The sequence below is a fragment of the Scyliorhinus torazame genome, chromosome 15, assembly GCF_047496885.1.
Source record: "Scyliorhinus torazame isolate Kashiwa2021f chromosome 15, sScyTor2.1, whole genome shotgun sequence".
Classification (NCBI taxonomy): domain Eukaryota; kingdom Metazoa; phylum Chordata; class Chondrichthyes; order Carcharhiniformes; family Scyliorhinidae; genus Scyliorhinus; species Scyliorhinus torazame.
Genome location: NC_092721.1, coordinates 12,193,115 through 12,208,585, shown reverse-complemented (window position 1 = coordinate 12,208,585; position 15,471 = coordinate 12,193,115). Strand labels below are relative to the sequence as shown.

The window sequence follows — 15,471 nt, the reverse complement described above, 5'->3', positions numbered from 1 at the left end:
TCTATGATTCTATGATAGTCTTGGCCTCAAATGACACCCGCTTCCCCATCAATATTGCCACCCCTCTATTCTTCATGTCCAGTCCCGAGTGGAATACCTGTCCTACCCATCCCTTTCTTAACCTGACCTGGTCCGCCATCTTCAGATATGTCTCTTGGAGCATGACCACGTCGGCCTTCAGTCCCTTTAAGTGCACGAACACTCGGGCCCTCTTCACCGGCCCATTCAGGCCCCTCACGCTCCATGTTATCAGTCGGATTGGAGGGGCTCTCACCCCCCCCCCCCCCCTCCCCCTGCCGACTAGCCATCTCCTTTTCTAGACCAGTCCCATGTCCGCGCCTCCCTCACCCTCCAGTCCCCCAGCCGGGCCGCCCCGCCCCGACCACCTCTTCTGTGTCCCATTCCCTTTCGGCCAGTGCAGCAGCAACCCATTTTCCCCCCCTTCCCTCCACCCCCCCGCTAGACCCCTGTCTAGCTTTTTTGCTCCCCCCACATCACTCCCGTAAGTCAGCTGACACCTGCTGACCCCGGCTTTCCCCGCCGTCCCATTGACCTCCCCGTGTGGGAGTTTCCCAACCAGTATGCGTTCCTTCGTTCCCCTTCCTGCCTATCTTCCCGCGCGCGGGAAAAACCCGGCGCTTTCCAAAGCCCGCCCCGCCCCCTCTGGCGCAGCTCCTGTCTCTCTCCCCCAGCCCATATAACATTTCCTACGCGTGATTGACCCCCTATATACAACAACCATCACACATCAGACCTCAAACACCCCCCCCCCCACCCTCACAAACCCTCAGTTAGAGTCCAACTTTTCGGTTTGTATGAAGGTACACGCCTCTTCAGGCGTTTCAAAATAATGGTCCTTGTATGTGACCCACAGTCGCGCTGGCTGCAGCATTCCGAATTTCACTCCTTTCCGGTGCAACACCGCTTCGGCCCGGTTGAAACCCGCTCTCCGCTTTGCAACCTCCATACTCCAGTCCGGGTATATTCGGATCTCTGCATTGTTCCACTTACTGCTCCGCTCCTTCTTGGCCCATTTCAGGACCCTTTCTCTGTCCGTGAACCAGTGAAATCTCACCACAATCGCCCTTGGCGGCTCATTTGCCTTGGGCCTCCTCGCCAGCACACGGTGTGCCCGTCCAGCTCTAGCGACCTCGAAGGGGCCTCCGCGCCCATCATCGCCCTGAGCATCATGCTCGCGTATGCCCCGGCATCGGCCCCCTCCACTCCTTCAGGGAGACCCAGAATCCGCAGATTCTTTCTCCTCGACCTGTTCTCCAGGTCTTCGAGTCTTCCCGCCCACCTCTTGTGTAGCGCCTCGTGCTGCTCCACTCTCACCGCCAGGCCCAAGAGCTCGTCCTCATTCTCACTAACTCTTTTCTGTACCTCCTGGATCTTTACCTCATGGGCCTTCTGGGTCATCCCTAGTCCTTCAATTGTCGACAGCATAGGCGCCAGCATCTCCTTCCGCAGCTCCTCGAAGCAGCGTTTGATGAACTCCTGCAGCTCCGGCCTGCAGTCCGCTCTCTCCCCGGCCGCCGCCATTTTGTTTTTTTTCCCTCGCTTCTCCCGCTGCTCCAATGCCGCTTTTCTGGCTGTTTCACTTCTGGTCCGGTCCATAAAAGCTGGAGGGGGACCTCTCTCTTCCCTTCCCCACGGGTTGTCTTCGGAAAAAATTCCATTGGGGCTCCTCTAACGAGCCCGAAAGTCCGTAATAGCGGGAGCTGCCGAATCGTGCGGCTTAGCTCCGCATAGCCGCAACTGGAAGTCCACTAAGGGCAATTTAACATGGCCAATCCACCTAACCTGCACATCTTTGGACTGTGGGAGGAAACCGGAGCACCCGGAGGAAACCCACGCATACACGGGGAGGATGTGCAGACTCCACACAGACAGTGACCTAAGCCGGAATCGAACCTGAGACCCTGGAGCTGTGAAGCAGTTGTGCTATCCACAATGCTACCGTGCTGCCCAAATTAGGTGACTGGGTCAAATGGCCTTGAGGTTGAAGATCAACCATGGTCTAATTGAATGTGGGGCATTCAAACCAGCATGGAACAGATGGGCTGAATGGCCTGTTTCTGTGCTGCTAACTGCGTGTAATTGACAGACACTAAACCAATTGATTAACTTTACTTTGTCTCCAGAAACATTGAGAGTCCAGTGTATAAAGTTGGAGTGAGCTTCCCCGGACTGTCACTCCGTTCCCAGGGCAACAGCATCCGCTACACCTCCGCACCTGGAGACCGTGCCCTCCGCGCCCGCTGCCCATTGGCCGAGGCCGGCAGGCGCCTTGTCCAATCAGACCCTTCCTGAACCGGGGGGGCGGGACTGGGGCGGTGGGAGCGATCGCTGATTGGCCGGCAGGCCTCGAGAGCAGAGGTGGGCGGGGCACCGGAGCTAGCTCTGACGCCGGCGATTGGACAGCCGCCTTCCTGATGGACGCCCTCCCGGGGTCAATGGGGCAGGTCTATGTAAATCAGGGCGCCGTGATTGGACGGCCCGTTCCTGATGGGCAGCCGTACGTCACAATGGAGTGGGCGGGACCGATGATTGGCCGGCTCGGCGGTGGGGGGAAGCGGGACTCTTGTAGACCCAGCCGCAGCCATTGACCAGCTCGCCGTGATCGGCAGCCGCATGTGGCCAATGGGAGCGGGGTGGGGGGGGGGGGCGTGGCTGGAAGCTTTCCTCGGCGTCCGGCTCGGGGTGGAAGGGGCGGGGCCTATGTAAATGAGAGACTGGCGTTGACGGACAGGCGGCTGGGACAATGGGACGGCGCCGGGGGCGGGGGCGTCCAGCGGGCGGCGCCGCGATTGGCCGGCCGCGGCCCGATGGGCAGGTGGAGGGGGCGGGAACATCCGGCTACGGTGGCCGGGCGGTGTCACGTGAGAAGGCGGCGCGGTCGAACGGAGAGCAGTCGAGGAGAGAGAGAGAGAGAGTCCCCGCCCGACAGAGAGAGAGTATGGCGGCGCGGGGCGGCGCGGAATCCGGCTTCGGGGGAACAATAAAATTCCGAAAATGAGGCGAGCCCCGCGTTGCCTTGGCTGAGAGAGGAGGAGATGGGGTGGGAAGGCGGCGCCGTCACCTCCCTGTGAGGCGGGAGCGGCCTTTTGTTCCCTTTAAGAGGGAGGAGGGGGTAGACTTATTTTTTAAAATCTGTAATTTATCCCCTCCGAGAGAGAGAGGGGGGGGGTGGACAATTAAAGGCATTTGGGAAAGTTTGACTTCCCCTTTAATTCCCACCCCCCGATTTTTTTTTTTAATTTTTACCTGCCGACTTTAATCGCTCCCTTAAAGGGGCGGCCGGTGGGCAGGCAGCCGCCGCCATGCGGGAGTACAAGGTGGTGGTGCTGGGCAGCGGGGGCGTGGGCAAGTCAGCCCTGACCGTGCAGTTTGTCACTGGCACCTTCATCGAGAAGTACGACCCGACCATCGAGGACTTTTACCGCAAGGAGATAGAGGTAGTGTTTGTTGTTTCACCTCTTTCTCTTCCCCTCCCCCCAAATCCTTCCATCATCCCCCTTTTTTTTCTTCGCCTCTTTTGTCATTTTTATTTTTTTGGGGGGGGGGGGGGGGTGTGTGCTTGGGGTGGAGGTTCGAGAAAACTCCTCGGCAGGAGGGCACTGGGGGTGAGGTGGTTGGGTTGGGGGTGAAAAGAACTCCCAAGGCCAGACTTGTATCCCCGCAGATCCCGGCAAGAGTCCCTATTGAGCTCGGGAGGTTACCCTTGTTTTTCTCCCTCACCGGCTGAGTGTTCCCAGCTCTTAGTTTCAATCAGAACGCGCCTTCGGCCTGAAATGTTAACTTTATAACTGTTATTGTCGCAAGTAGGCTTGCGTTAACGCTGCAATGAAGTTACTGTGAAAATCCCTTAGTCGCCACACTCCGGCGCCTGTTCGGGTACACAGAGGGAGAATTCCGAATGTCCAAATTACCAACGAGCGGGTCTTTCGGGACTTGTGGGAGGAAACTGGAGCACCCGGAGGAAACCCACGCAGACACTGTGAGAACGTGCAGACAGCGACCCAAGCTGGGAACCGAACCCAGGACCCTGGCGCTGTGAAGCAACTGTGCCATCGTGCCGCTTGCTCTATTCCTCTCTCCAGGCTGGCTGGGCATTTCCTACACGTTCTGTGCCAGGGAGAGTCATGTTGGACTGGAAGCATTAAAGCTGCTTCTCCCTCCACAGTTGCCGCCAGCACCAGCAGAGTATTTCCCGCACTCTCTGTTCTTATTCCAGATCTGCCGTATCTTTGCGTTCCATTCAGTGTTGACATCGCGGCTGCTTCTCTTCCAGGAATGCCTATCGAAGATGTCCTGCTCTTGTCTCCAGTGGGAATTCTGTTAGTCTCTTTCACCTTCTCTGCTTTTCTTGCTTTGCCATTTCCCTCCTGGTGTTTGATGAGGCATTTGCCAAAAGTCGCTTTCGCAGGAGTTACATAGCTCCCAAGAAGAGTCAAATTGGACCAGAAATATTAACTCTTTCTCTCCAAGCCGGCTGGGTTTTTCCACCGCTTCCTTTTTTTAAAATTATATTCCCACTGCACCCCCTTTCATTAGCCCATCTCCACCCCGGACAGGCTCTGCTTCACAGCCACAATTTTTGGAGTTTTAGGAATTTTTAAAAAAGCAAAATACTGCAGCTGCTGGAGATCGGATATATGTGCAGATAGAAAAGCTCCGTATTTGTGGTGAGAGAAACAGTTAATGTTTCGAGTCCGATGTGACTTCTGGGATGATTGGATTTTGTTCCTGTTGCATGGCTTCTCACCTTCTACGTCCTCGTCTTCCCAGCCTCCATCTTCAATAGTTTTCCACCCAATGCAGGAAAGTCTTCAACATAAATAAAAGCGCACCACTTGCTTTGGTTGCTTTTTCTCCCTCGGTTTTGCTCACATCTTGCATCCAGGAGATTAACCTTTCGTTCCTGGAGGTTTGGCCACCCCTGTTAATATTATGACAAAAAGCTGGGCCTAGACACTAAGGTGTTTAGAGGAATAAGAAGCGATCTTACGCGCAAGATTCTGAGGGGGCTCGGCATGGTGGCTACTAAGAGGATGTTCTCTTTTCTCTCTCTTCCCCCCCCCCCCCCCCCCCCCCCCAAAATGCTGTGAATCTAGAACTTGGGGGGCATGGTTTCAGAATGAGGGTCTTCCATTTAAAATGGGGTCGAGGAGGAACTTCCACTCTGAGGGTCTGTGGAATTTCTCTCCCTCGGAGAGCAGTAGAATCTTGATTACGGAATCTATTCAGGGCTGAATTAGACAGACTTTTGATCAACAAGGAAGTGGTTATTGAGGTGGGGGGCGGGGGGCAGAGAGCAAAGTGGAGTTGAGGCCAGAGTCAGATCAGCCATGCTATCGTGTGGCAAAGCGGGCCCAAGGGACCGATTGATCCACTCCTCCCAATTCTGATGATCTGGAGCATAGTCAATAAAAAAGGCAATCAATTTACAAAAGGCAAGCTCCCACAAAATAGTAATCGTGATGTTGGTTGAGGGTCACAGCGCCAATGCTCCTCTTTGAAATCGTGCCTTTTACTTGCATCCGTGCAGAGAGTTGGGGCCTCAGTTGTAAACGCCTCACCTGAAGGATGGAGCCTCCTCAGTATCGTTCTGCGAGTGTCAACCTTGATTTGTATATTCAAGTTCTTCAAGTGAAGCATGAACTCACGAGGCTCTGAGGTGCAAGTGCCACCCACTGAGCCATGGCTGTAAGGTTATTTGGTATAAACAGTGCAGAGAGGCATAAAGTACAAAAGCAAGGAATTTATGGTGAATTTTCGAAACACTGATTCAGCCTCAACTGTCTAATTCCGGGCTCTGCGCTTTAGGAAGGATGCGAAAGGCAATTCGCAAGAATTGTTCCAGGGACGGAAGACGCCAGTTACATCGATTGGAGAAGCTGGTGTTGACTTTGTGTAAGCGAAGGCTAGGAGATTTCACAGCGTGGATAGAAAGAAACTGGGATAAATTCTCTGCCGGCAGGATTCTCCATTCCGCTGCCAGCGCACCCCCGCTTGCGGCCTTCCTTGCAACGTCTTGTAGCGACAATGGAAAATCCCGTTGTCCAGCGGTTGGAACGCAGATTCCTGTTGCCAGCAGCAGTGCGTCACCGAGAAACATGCAGCTGGGGAGGCGGAGAATTCATTCCACTATTTCCATTGTCCAAAAGGTCAAGAATCAGAGGACGCAGATTAACGTTAAATGATGAAAGAAGCAATGGCGCCATGGAGAAAAGCATTTTTTTAATGCAGTGAGTGTTTAGGGTCTGGAATGCGCTGCCTGAGGGGGTAATGGAGGCAGATTCAATCACAGCTCTCAAAAGGGAATTGCCTGAATATGACAAAAGCAATTGGAGGGCTATGGGGCAATGGCAGTAGAATGGGACTCTCTGCAAGTTGCTCTTGCGGAGAGCCAATATGCGCTGAATAGTATCGTGTGCTGTAATCGTTCTTATGGTTCTGTTACAGGTGGACTCATCGCCATCCGTACTGGAGATCTTGGACACGGCGGGCACGGAGCAGTTCGCCTCCATGCGGGATTTGTACATCAAAAACGGCCAGGGCTTCATCCTGGTCTATAGTCTGGTCAATCAGCAGTCCTTCCAGGACATCAGGCCCATGCGCGACCAGATAATCCGCGTGAAGCGCTACGAGAAGGTGCCCGTCATCCTGGTGGGCAACAAGGTGGACCTGGAGAGCGAGCGCGAGGTGTCGGCCGCTGAGGGCAGGGCCCTGGCTGAGGAGTGGGGCTGCCCCTTCATGGAGACCTCTGCCAAGAGCAAGACCATGGTGGACGAGCTGTTCGCTGAGATAGTCCGACAGATGAACTACGCTGCACAACCTGACAAGGATGATCAGTGCTGTTCTTCCTGTGTCCTGCAGTAAAACGCTCTACAGCAAAAGAACACTGAAAGACGTTGTGTCAGTTCCTAACTGGGGGAGATCTCCACTTCTTCTGATCCAGGGGGCAACTAGATTATTTCTTATTGCTGTGTATAAAGGCAGAGAATATCGACGAGGAGCTTTATAACTGATGCTCCATGCTGCTCATCCTGTGTCCTAGAATAAACACAAAAAAGCAAAGTAAAAACGCTTTGGGTTAAGACCAGACATTCAATCAGTTCCTATCCGGGAGATTGCCACCTCTTCTAAACCAGGAGGCTCCCCTGGTTCTTTCACATTGTTTTATAAAAAGCAGAGGGTGTCAATGAGAAGCTTTATACTTGATGGCCAGTGCTGCTCTTCCTGTGCCCTACAGTAAGGAGAAAAAAAAACTCCTTGGCTTAACACAAGACTTTGAATTAGTTCCTGTCTGCAAGATCTCTGCCTCTTCCAGCCCAGGGGACACGCCAGATTGTTTCATGTTGCTGTAGCTTGTTTTTTGAAAGAAAAGAGGAAGTCGACAAGAGCTTTGTAACGAAGACGAGATTGATGACGGGGGTCCTACAGGCAATGCTATCACAATTGGATTAAGACAGAAATTTGAGTGTGTTCCAATCTGGGAGATCTCCACCTCTTCGAACCCAGGAGAGGCTAGGATATCTTGCTTTATAACTGATGCTGCACTTCCTGTGTCAGACCGTGAAAAGGTCATGGGTTTTTAAACACAAAATCGGACTCAAATTGGTTTCAATATGGGCGAATCGCCAGATCTTTTAATCAAGAGTCGTACAACTAAGATTTAGGGTTGAGGACCAGGGCTGTTCTCTCTGTTGTGTAAATGCACTGATTTTATAAAAATAAAAATGTTAAAGAAGCAATTGATGTGATGCAGGAAGGATGAACACCCTCGCTGAAATCTGACTGCACGCTTCCTGCCTGATGTCATTGAGGAGTTTAAATGCTTCTTGTAAAGGGGCGAGCAAGTAACCAAAATGGGAGAGGAGAGGAGTGAATGGGAAACTGCGGCTATATTCTTCAGTTGTTTGTACCCACAGGATACAAGGGCAAATGGACAGGCGAAACATTACAACAGCAGGAGTCTGCGTTGCTCACAGACAAGGAAGGAAAAGCAGTGGACCTTTCCACTCATATAGTGTAGAATATCAGCAGGAGTAGTGACGCCGAGGGTGTTTCAACAGAGTTCCATCAGGTTTTTTCCAGTGCAGTATGGTATAAGTTAACAATCAGTGCTGCGCTTTTGTGAATGGTGCAGGAGCGATGATCGGCATAAGTTGATAATTCCTCTGTTAGTGTCTAAAGAAAAGGGCAGTGAACAAATCAACTAGTACAGTTGACTGACCAAGATGTTCCTTGTACCATACAGGAAAGAGAATTAGCTAATTCAGGGTTTCTCTTTTTCTGTGTGGGCAGGACATTACCCTGCTGTAGGCTATTAGCGTTGCTCTTGTATTGCTTTGCAACAAGATGTGGTGGGGAGGAAGAAACCAAAAGGACTTATTTTCTGTCTTGCAGCGGGGAACATTTAACTATCAAGCTACAATTTAATGAAAGATCAACGCTGTTCAACTCTTGCAAAAAGTGAGCAGCTTTACAAAGCTACCAGATTTAGCTCATTCTTCCCTCTCTGCTGCTGCTTTGAAAGGTGATTATTTTATTTGTTTTCCTTTTGGCATTTAGTAAGAAAATGGCATCTAGTTTTCTTGCACTCTTTGTAGAACCACATAGGGAGGGTCAAGAGGATTGCGAGGCTCTTTTGTATAGAAAATTGAGGCTAGTTTGGAAAGATACACAATTTTTAAAAATCTGCTTGCTGTGCAGAGGAAGAAAAGATGTTGCCATGCCTACAAAGTGACGAAATTGAGACTCATTCTGTGATAAAGGTGGAAACGGCAGCTCTTCAGCTGCCATGATAAGAGTTGCAGAGATGAAATGCTTGGCTGAAATATCAACTCCACAGCCAATTCTAGCCAGCTCTGTAAGGAGGGGAGAGCAATCTGCTTACTCCACCGTTGTGATTTTAAATGGCCCAAGATGCTGAATGCTGCTTTAGTGGGAAGAAGAAGAAGAGGACTCCTCGTTCAGCCTTGATTCTTGCAGGTGAGGATAAGGAGGTGTTGGGGAAAGTGGCCTCTGTGAGGTTAAGCAGAATGTTTGGTCAAGCTTGGAGACTGGCCAAAAAGTCCTCATCGACTCTTGAGGGGAAGAGCATATCGTCGCTCAGTCCCACAAGTGTCTTGTCTGCCAGGGACATGCTTTTCAATGGGTATTGTGGTGTATGGAGCTTGTTGGATGTGAATGCCCGGCGGTCATCTGTAACCTGTTGGGGAAATTTTCAAAATTTCACCTTCTTCGAAAAGGAGAAGCAGATCACCTGTTGCAGTCAATCTGGACAAATGTGATTCAGATTCCTGTATTGCTTGTTGAAGAAAAGTTTATTGCCTTTATTGCTCGCGTCTATAAAAACCTATGGATTGATCAAATTTTACCAACTAATAGAAATCATCTCTCCGATTTCCGTCTTTCCTGATGCAGAAGTGGCAAAAATATATTTTATTTTATGAATGGTGCTCTGAAATACTCTATTTGTGGGTTGTTGTTTTTTTCATTTTATATCTTTGAACTAAGAATATAATGAATGCATGGCTGAACACCAGATACTTACGAAAGTCTTATGTTGGAGCATTCTGTAGTGGTTTGATAAATGAGCGCAGTAGCAAAGTGTTTTGGGCACGACAGACTTATTTTGCTTGCTTTTCAATATCTGACAGTTGTGTTGCAGGAACTTTATTTTTTAAGATGCCACTGCGTAGAACTAGCAGTTGGGATTGTGGAAGTGGGACAGTTTTTCTCCAAAATCCTCATCGGATCCGTTAAGAGTTGTCACACACTCAGGAGGAGACAAATCCCGGCGTGTAGCAAAGCATGATGCATCTCGTGTTCTGATTTTTGAGCTGCGAGATTCCCAATGGAGCAAATCACATGTTGGGTTTTGAGCATGGTGCGAAAAAACCTGAACATGTGGCTGGACGTGGCCCCCAACAGAAGCGAAACCAGTTGGTTCTCCAGATTGAGATTTACCTCCACTCGGGAGCTGTTCAATTCCTTCATAATTGGATGACCTCCTGCATCTTCAGCGGTATGTGTGGCGCATTGTGAGACGTTTAACTGTTGCAACAAAAAAAAAAGAGAGATTTTAAAAACAAAACAGCAAGTTACGGGTGCAGGTTTCTTTTTATGGACCAAGAAGGCGAAAAGACACCTTTGCAAATTGCAATAGTTTATTTTGCATTTCCAATAAACTGAAGATGCAGTAAATGGGATCCACTTTGCTTGATTTCTTTTGTACAGGATGATGGGAGCCTTCCCCGCTAATAATGTGCAGCCATTTTTTTTTTTTTAAGCATTCAAAGATGTATTTTATTGTCTTGTTATATCTCAGCATAAGTTTACATTTCCAAACAGTGTCTTGCATTGTTTATATTATTTACCTGAATATGCAGATATATTTACAGCAATGCCTCGATTCATTTTTAATAACCCCTTAAAACTGATCTGTATGTGTGTGGGCAACATTCTTTGCAACGAACTAGATACCTGAAGTTAATCTAGTTGGACTCAATTTTTTTTTTTTTTTTAAAAAGACTGTTCAGTGCTGCTTTAAACTTCTCTAAACCATAAATCAAAATTCTGAACTGCAGCTTCCGATGATGTACGTTGAATTTCAGGCAGGTACTGTGTGTGTTCACCTGAAGTGGTGTGTTTAAGGACAGTAGTCTTGTCTCACTGCGGTTGTGAGCGCAGACAGACTTTCCTTTTTGAAACTAGTTCTTTACTTGAGATTGATTCCAGGAAATGATGTTGGGTTTCATTCGGATAACGTGTTTTTTTGGGGGGGGAGGGAGGAACCGGACGATTTGTGTTGACTCTGGATAGCTGCAGGAAGGTCATCTGAGTGACGAGTTTCTTAGTGAGGGTCTCCTAACTGGTGCTAAATTAGTTTGCGCAAGTGAAATGGCTAGTTAATGGATTTCCTTTTTGGGGTGGGGGGGGGGGGTGGGGGGGTTGCAGTGTACCCATTGCATTGACCAGGAGGGTTAACATAGCAAATTACCTCATGTAAATCCTCTTCAAATTTGATGAACTGCTGCCTGAGAGTTGGCTTTAGCCAAAGGGGGCTCCTCCGTGTTGGAAACACTTGCAATGTATCGCTTATGCTAAGTGGTTAATATTATAAAAGTCCTTGGACTCATTGCTTTACCAGTATTGAAACAGCTTAATCTATTACTTCTTAACCTTTTTGACAACCATAGAGACAAAGCTACCTTGGCACAATAGGCACTTCCAGTTTTCTGAATGCTTGAGAGAGTGAGATGTTTCCCTAATAGTTTTTATTTCCCCAGTAAAAGAACAAACTTCACCCAATCATGTATTTCCAATGTCCCAAAATATGTCTTGTGATACGAATTATGTTTGAGTAGTTGTTGTATTGCAGTTCACTTTTTTTTTCCTCCGGCACACCAGTTGTATGGAAGAAATTTGATTGTAGTCACACTATGAAGTTGGTATCCCCACTTTATTTTTAGTCGAGCACGCCATTTTTTAACATTATTTGTATTTTTGTAAAATAAAATGGAAAACAAAGTATTTGTGAGGCATCTTCCGAGAACAAATTGCCCCATGCCTGATTCCCAGTGAAATCTCTGGCTGGTTTTGACACTTATTCTTTAACGTGGAACCAATATTCTTGTAATTTATCTGCAAGTCACTGTGACAATAATTATGAATTTAAGTGTCTGCAAATCCTTAAATCTGCTTTTTCAGTGTCAAGCTGGATATATGGAAATAATTATGCTCCTGTTGCTCATGCACTACTGGCATATTTCCTGTGTGTTACAGGAGAAGTTGATTGTTCTAAAGGTAGCCCTGCTTTAGAGCAATCGGAATAGTCAAAAATCCTCTGTCTTGGATCTGAAACCTGCCTTGTGTGCAGTTGGTACACAAGTAGCTTGAAATACTGATTCATTATGTGACGAGTATGCTTAAATGCTGTTTTGACAGTGTAACTTTTAAGATTGGGTAAAAGGAACTATTCATAGGCACATCTAATTCCAGCTTTTTTTTTTCTCTTTTTGTTTGTTTTATGAAGTGAGGCATTTGGAAACCCGGAAGTTTCAGTACAGCCCACTGCTCTCTTTAAGCTCTGCTTTTTAGTTCGTGAATAAACATTAAGGGCAAAGCTAGGCATCTGTCGAAACCTCCAAGGGCAGGTTTGAATAGGGACTTGTGTAGCTGCACCTATACATTGGCAGTGATCGTGTATGAAAACATTGGACTGAATGTGAAAATCTAGCCTGTGCTCGATCAGCAAAATTGCTGAACTGACTTGTCCCCCGTTTCCGTTAGGAAGTGTTGTTCAGTTTGGGCAGGGCCGTTAACATAATGGACTTGGTTATCCGCTCCACGTGGTTCAAAGTTTTGAGTAGCAAATCACCACCGGCTACAATTTTCCCCTCCTAGTATGAAGTCATCAGGTATTGAAATGCAACCATTTAGTTTCAAAGGCTGCGAAATGTAAACTCTCCTCCCCCTTCTGCCATATGCCGGGTTCTATCAAAATATATGGTTGGGACCAGTTAGTTTATTGGCTTGCAGTGGCACAAAGGTGATCTTTGGATACGGTTGTGGTGGATTTTGGGTTTAGTTTGCTGGATATGTCTGTATAATTGTTGTGGTTGACAGTGGATTTGTGATGCAGTAGGAGCCAGGTCATGAGGGTCTGGTGGAATGCATATACTTGAAAGGAACTTAAATCTCCCAGGTACAAGCATTGAAGTTGTTTTTCTTGTATTCTGTTTACAGATCAAAAACATTCCATATGTGTATCTGCTTTCATGACCTCTGATTATCCCAGAGCAGTCAAATGAAGGATGTTTAAATTGTGTTCGCAGATGTAAACAGTCGTGACCACAAATTACTGAAAAAATGTTGTTATTTGAGGGATAAAGGCTGATCAGAGAAACTCCCCTGCTATAGTGCCCAGGGGATTTCATTTTACATGCACCTCTGGGGAAGAGGTGGGTGGGTGGGGTGGTCAACAGCACATCCGACAGTGCAGCTTTTCCTCAGTAATGTGCTGACGTGTTGGCCAAAGTCTTTGGTATGGGATTTGAGCAGTTGACCATCTGAAGTGAGTGTGACGCCTGGAGCTGTGGCTGGCACCTTGGGTAGGAATAATTATTTTGTGGCACTAGGTTATTCGCATCAGTGAAGGATGTATTTCATTCGCTTCATCGGAAAGAAATCTAGAAGTATTGTTTGTGAGGCCATTTTTTGGGAGTGCAGAAAGAATTAATGGCTGGACTCTGCGCAATCATTTTTTAAAAATTGGATGACCAATTTTATTCATTGGATATTTTACGACAAAGAAAAGCATTACTGGTTCAATTCCTTTCAACAGGCTGTAAGACTGGTACAGTTCCTGAAAAATACCTAAACATAGATGTCTGGAAGTTCTTAGATGCAGGGCAGTAATTGATATTGTGCAATGTAACTTTTGGCATGTAATATAGCTCCCCCCTCGTCTGATTTCACATGATGGCCTGGTTTTGTCTATAAGCAATGGGAATAAATTGAGTTAATTGCACCAATCCGGAGTTGAAAGTAAAAAGCCTTCCATCCACCACTGAAACTAGCTATAAATCAACATAGTAATGCTTTTGCACCAAATGATTGGAATTCAATCCGTGACTGTTTTGTGCTATGAGGGGTAGATTTGTAGCCTGTGGTTTAGGTGGGTTATTTGCCATTTGTGTGTAGGCCGCGTTCAGGTGGGGAGTGAATGTCTAAACCATTGCATGAGTCACCTGGCCGAAACCAGAAGGAATCCTCTAATGAAAGTGAGGACTATTGCGTTCCGCGGATCTACGTAAAGAGGACCATTCGCCTCATGTCCAATGTCTCCTTGTGTGGTCACTGCCAATGTATGGGTGTAGCTGCATATGTTTGTTTTTTCAACTTGCTCTGCGCTTTTGACACATTTCCAACTTTGCCAATGATGTTTGTTTTATTAACTCGCGGTGATGTGTGTGAAAGGTTGAAAAACCACTGAGAAGCTGTGCATCTTTAATTTTTATGTTTTCCCCTAGTGTAGAAGTGATGGCAGCCCAGCATTAAAGGTACTCTAACAAAGCAGGTGATCCAAGGGGAGTTGTACTGCACTCAACGCTAACTCTCTCCACAGATCTTGTCGGGCCTTCTGAGGTTCACCTGCACTTCCTGTTTTTTAGATCTGGTGAAGGCCTATAACTTCTGAGCCTGTTGTTGACCCTTTAAGATATCTGGCAGGTATCACCAAGACTCGGTCCGCTTACTTTGCACTGTCCGCATTTGTTGCTAACTGTTCGCTATCGACGTGAAAAAGCCAGACCGTTTTCACATGACATCCCGGCTCTCTAGTATGAGTTGATGGAGCCGCATACTCATTAATTTTGTCATGTGCAGCATGTAATCTGAAGTAATGTAACTTGTGACAGTGACAGCGAAATGTGACCAGCTAAGACCCAGTGTAAAGTAATATGGCATTTAATGTGATGTTGCTGTGGAGAAGCTGTAGCGGGGAGAAAAAAGTGGCATTGGCTTCCTTCTAGTATAAAGCAGTCGGTGATCTAGTGTAAGTGTCAATTTTGATGTATTGGTGATGTAGTAAAAATCCTGTTTCTAAATGTACATCAAATTGTCATGGCAAAGGGAGCATGACGGTATTGTGACAGTATTTATTTACACTCGGGCTTCTGAAACTTTAATGTTGTTCCATTCTAGCAGTGCCTCACTGTAAGAGCCTGGGGTTCAGCGAGGGAAGTTATCCATCTGAAACTTTACTATGCCACGTGTTTGGTGCAAAAGGAAAAGCAAATATCCTGTGAACAGTCCTAAAGCGATCTCATTTTTAGAACTTGCCTATGTTGCTGGCTCACCAAATGCGTTTGTGTTTTTTAATGCTGTAAACAATTGGACCTGCTGCAAGTGGTTTCCGCTACCCCCGCGACATGTTCCAACTACCCGTGGCTACCAAAGCCTCTCTGCCATGCTAATCCTGTTTACTCCCCTTCGGTAAAGAATGTTGCCTTTAACACACACCAGTTTGAGTTCTGTTGGTTTTAACTGTAATGTATTGGAAAATTTGTTTGCATTCCTGTTGAAACCTAGAATTCGTTGACTGAACCGCCATTCTTTGGACGTTGTTTTTTTTTTTTTAAACAATTTTATATTGTATTTGGCTTTAACAGCTTTCAGATGCTGTTTTTCTGTACTTTTATTTTTGTTAACTTTCTTTTAACATCAATATATTTTCAACGCTTCCCAGAGGTGAATTCAAACATAATCTTTTGGCAGTTAGCTGTCGAGCACTAACGCGACTGAATACTTATAGCACCGTTTTTACCAGGTGTTGACTGTGGTGTAGACTTGCTGTTTCTGAATCGAGCAAGGTGTGTAAATATAATTCGATGCAAACATGTCAACTGTATTTGGATTTAAATTATTTTAACAAAATTAAATTTTATTTAATGA

The 15,471-nt window shown here is 47.2% G+C and overlaps 1 protein-coding gene across 2 annotated transcripts; it reads left to right on the top strand.

The window, feature by feature from the left end:
* The first annotated feature begins 2,875 nt into the window (after nt 1-2,875).
* Nucleotides 2,876-10,218, top strand: LOC140391529 (ras-related protein Rap-2a). Of its 2 annotated transcripts, XR_011935099.1 has the most exons (3): nt 2,876-3,458; nt 6,469-9,000; nt 9,683-10,218. XR_011935099.1 is itself a non-coding variant. In XM_072476103.1 (2 exons), exons 1-2 carry the CDS (start codon nt 3,324-3,326, stop codon nt 6,883-6,885), a joined length of 552 nt encoding a protein of 183 aa, XP_072332204.1. In that variant the 5' UTR covers nt 2,876-3,323; the 3' UTR covers nt 6,886-10,218. The 2 variants fall into 2 exon arrangements, 1 of the variants encoding a protein (XP_072332204.1); XM_072476103.1 differs by having other exon boundaries at nt 6,469-10,218.
* Nucleotides 10,219-15,471: the final 5,253 nt, after the last annotated feature.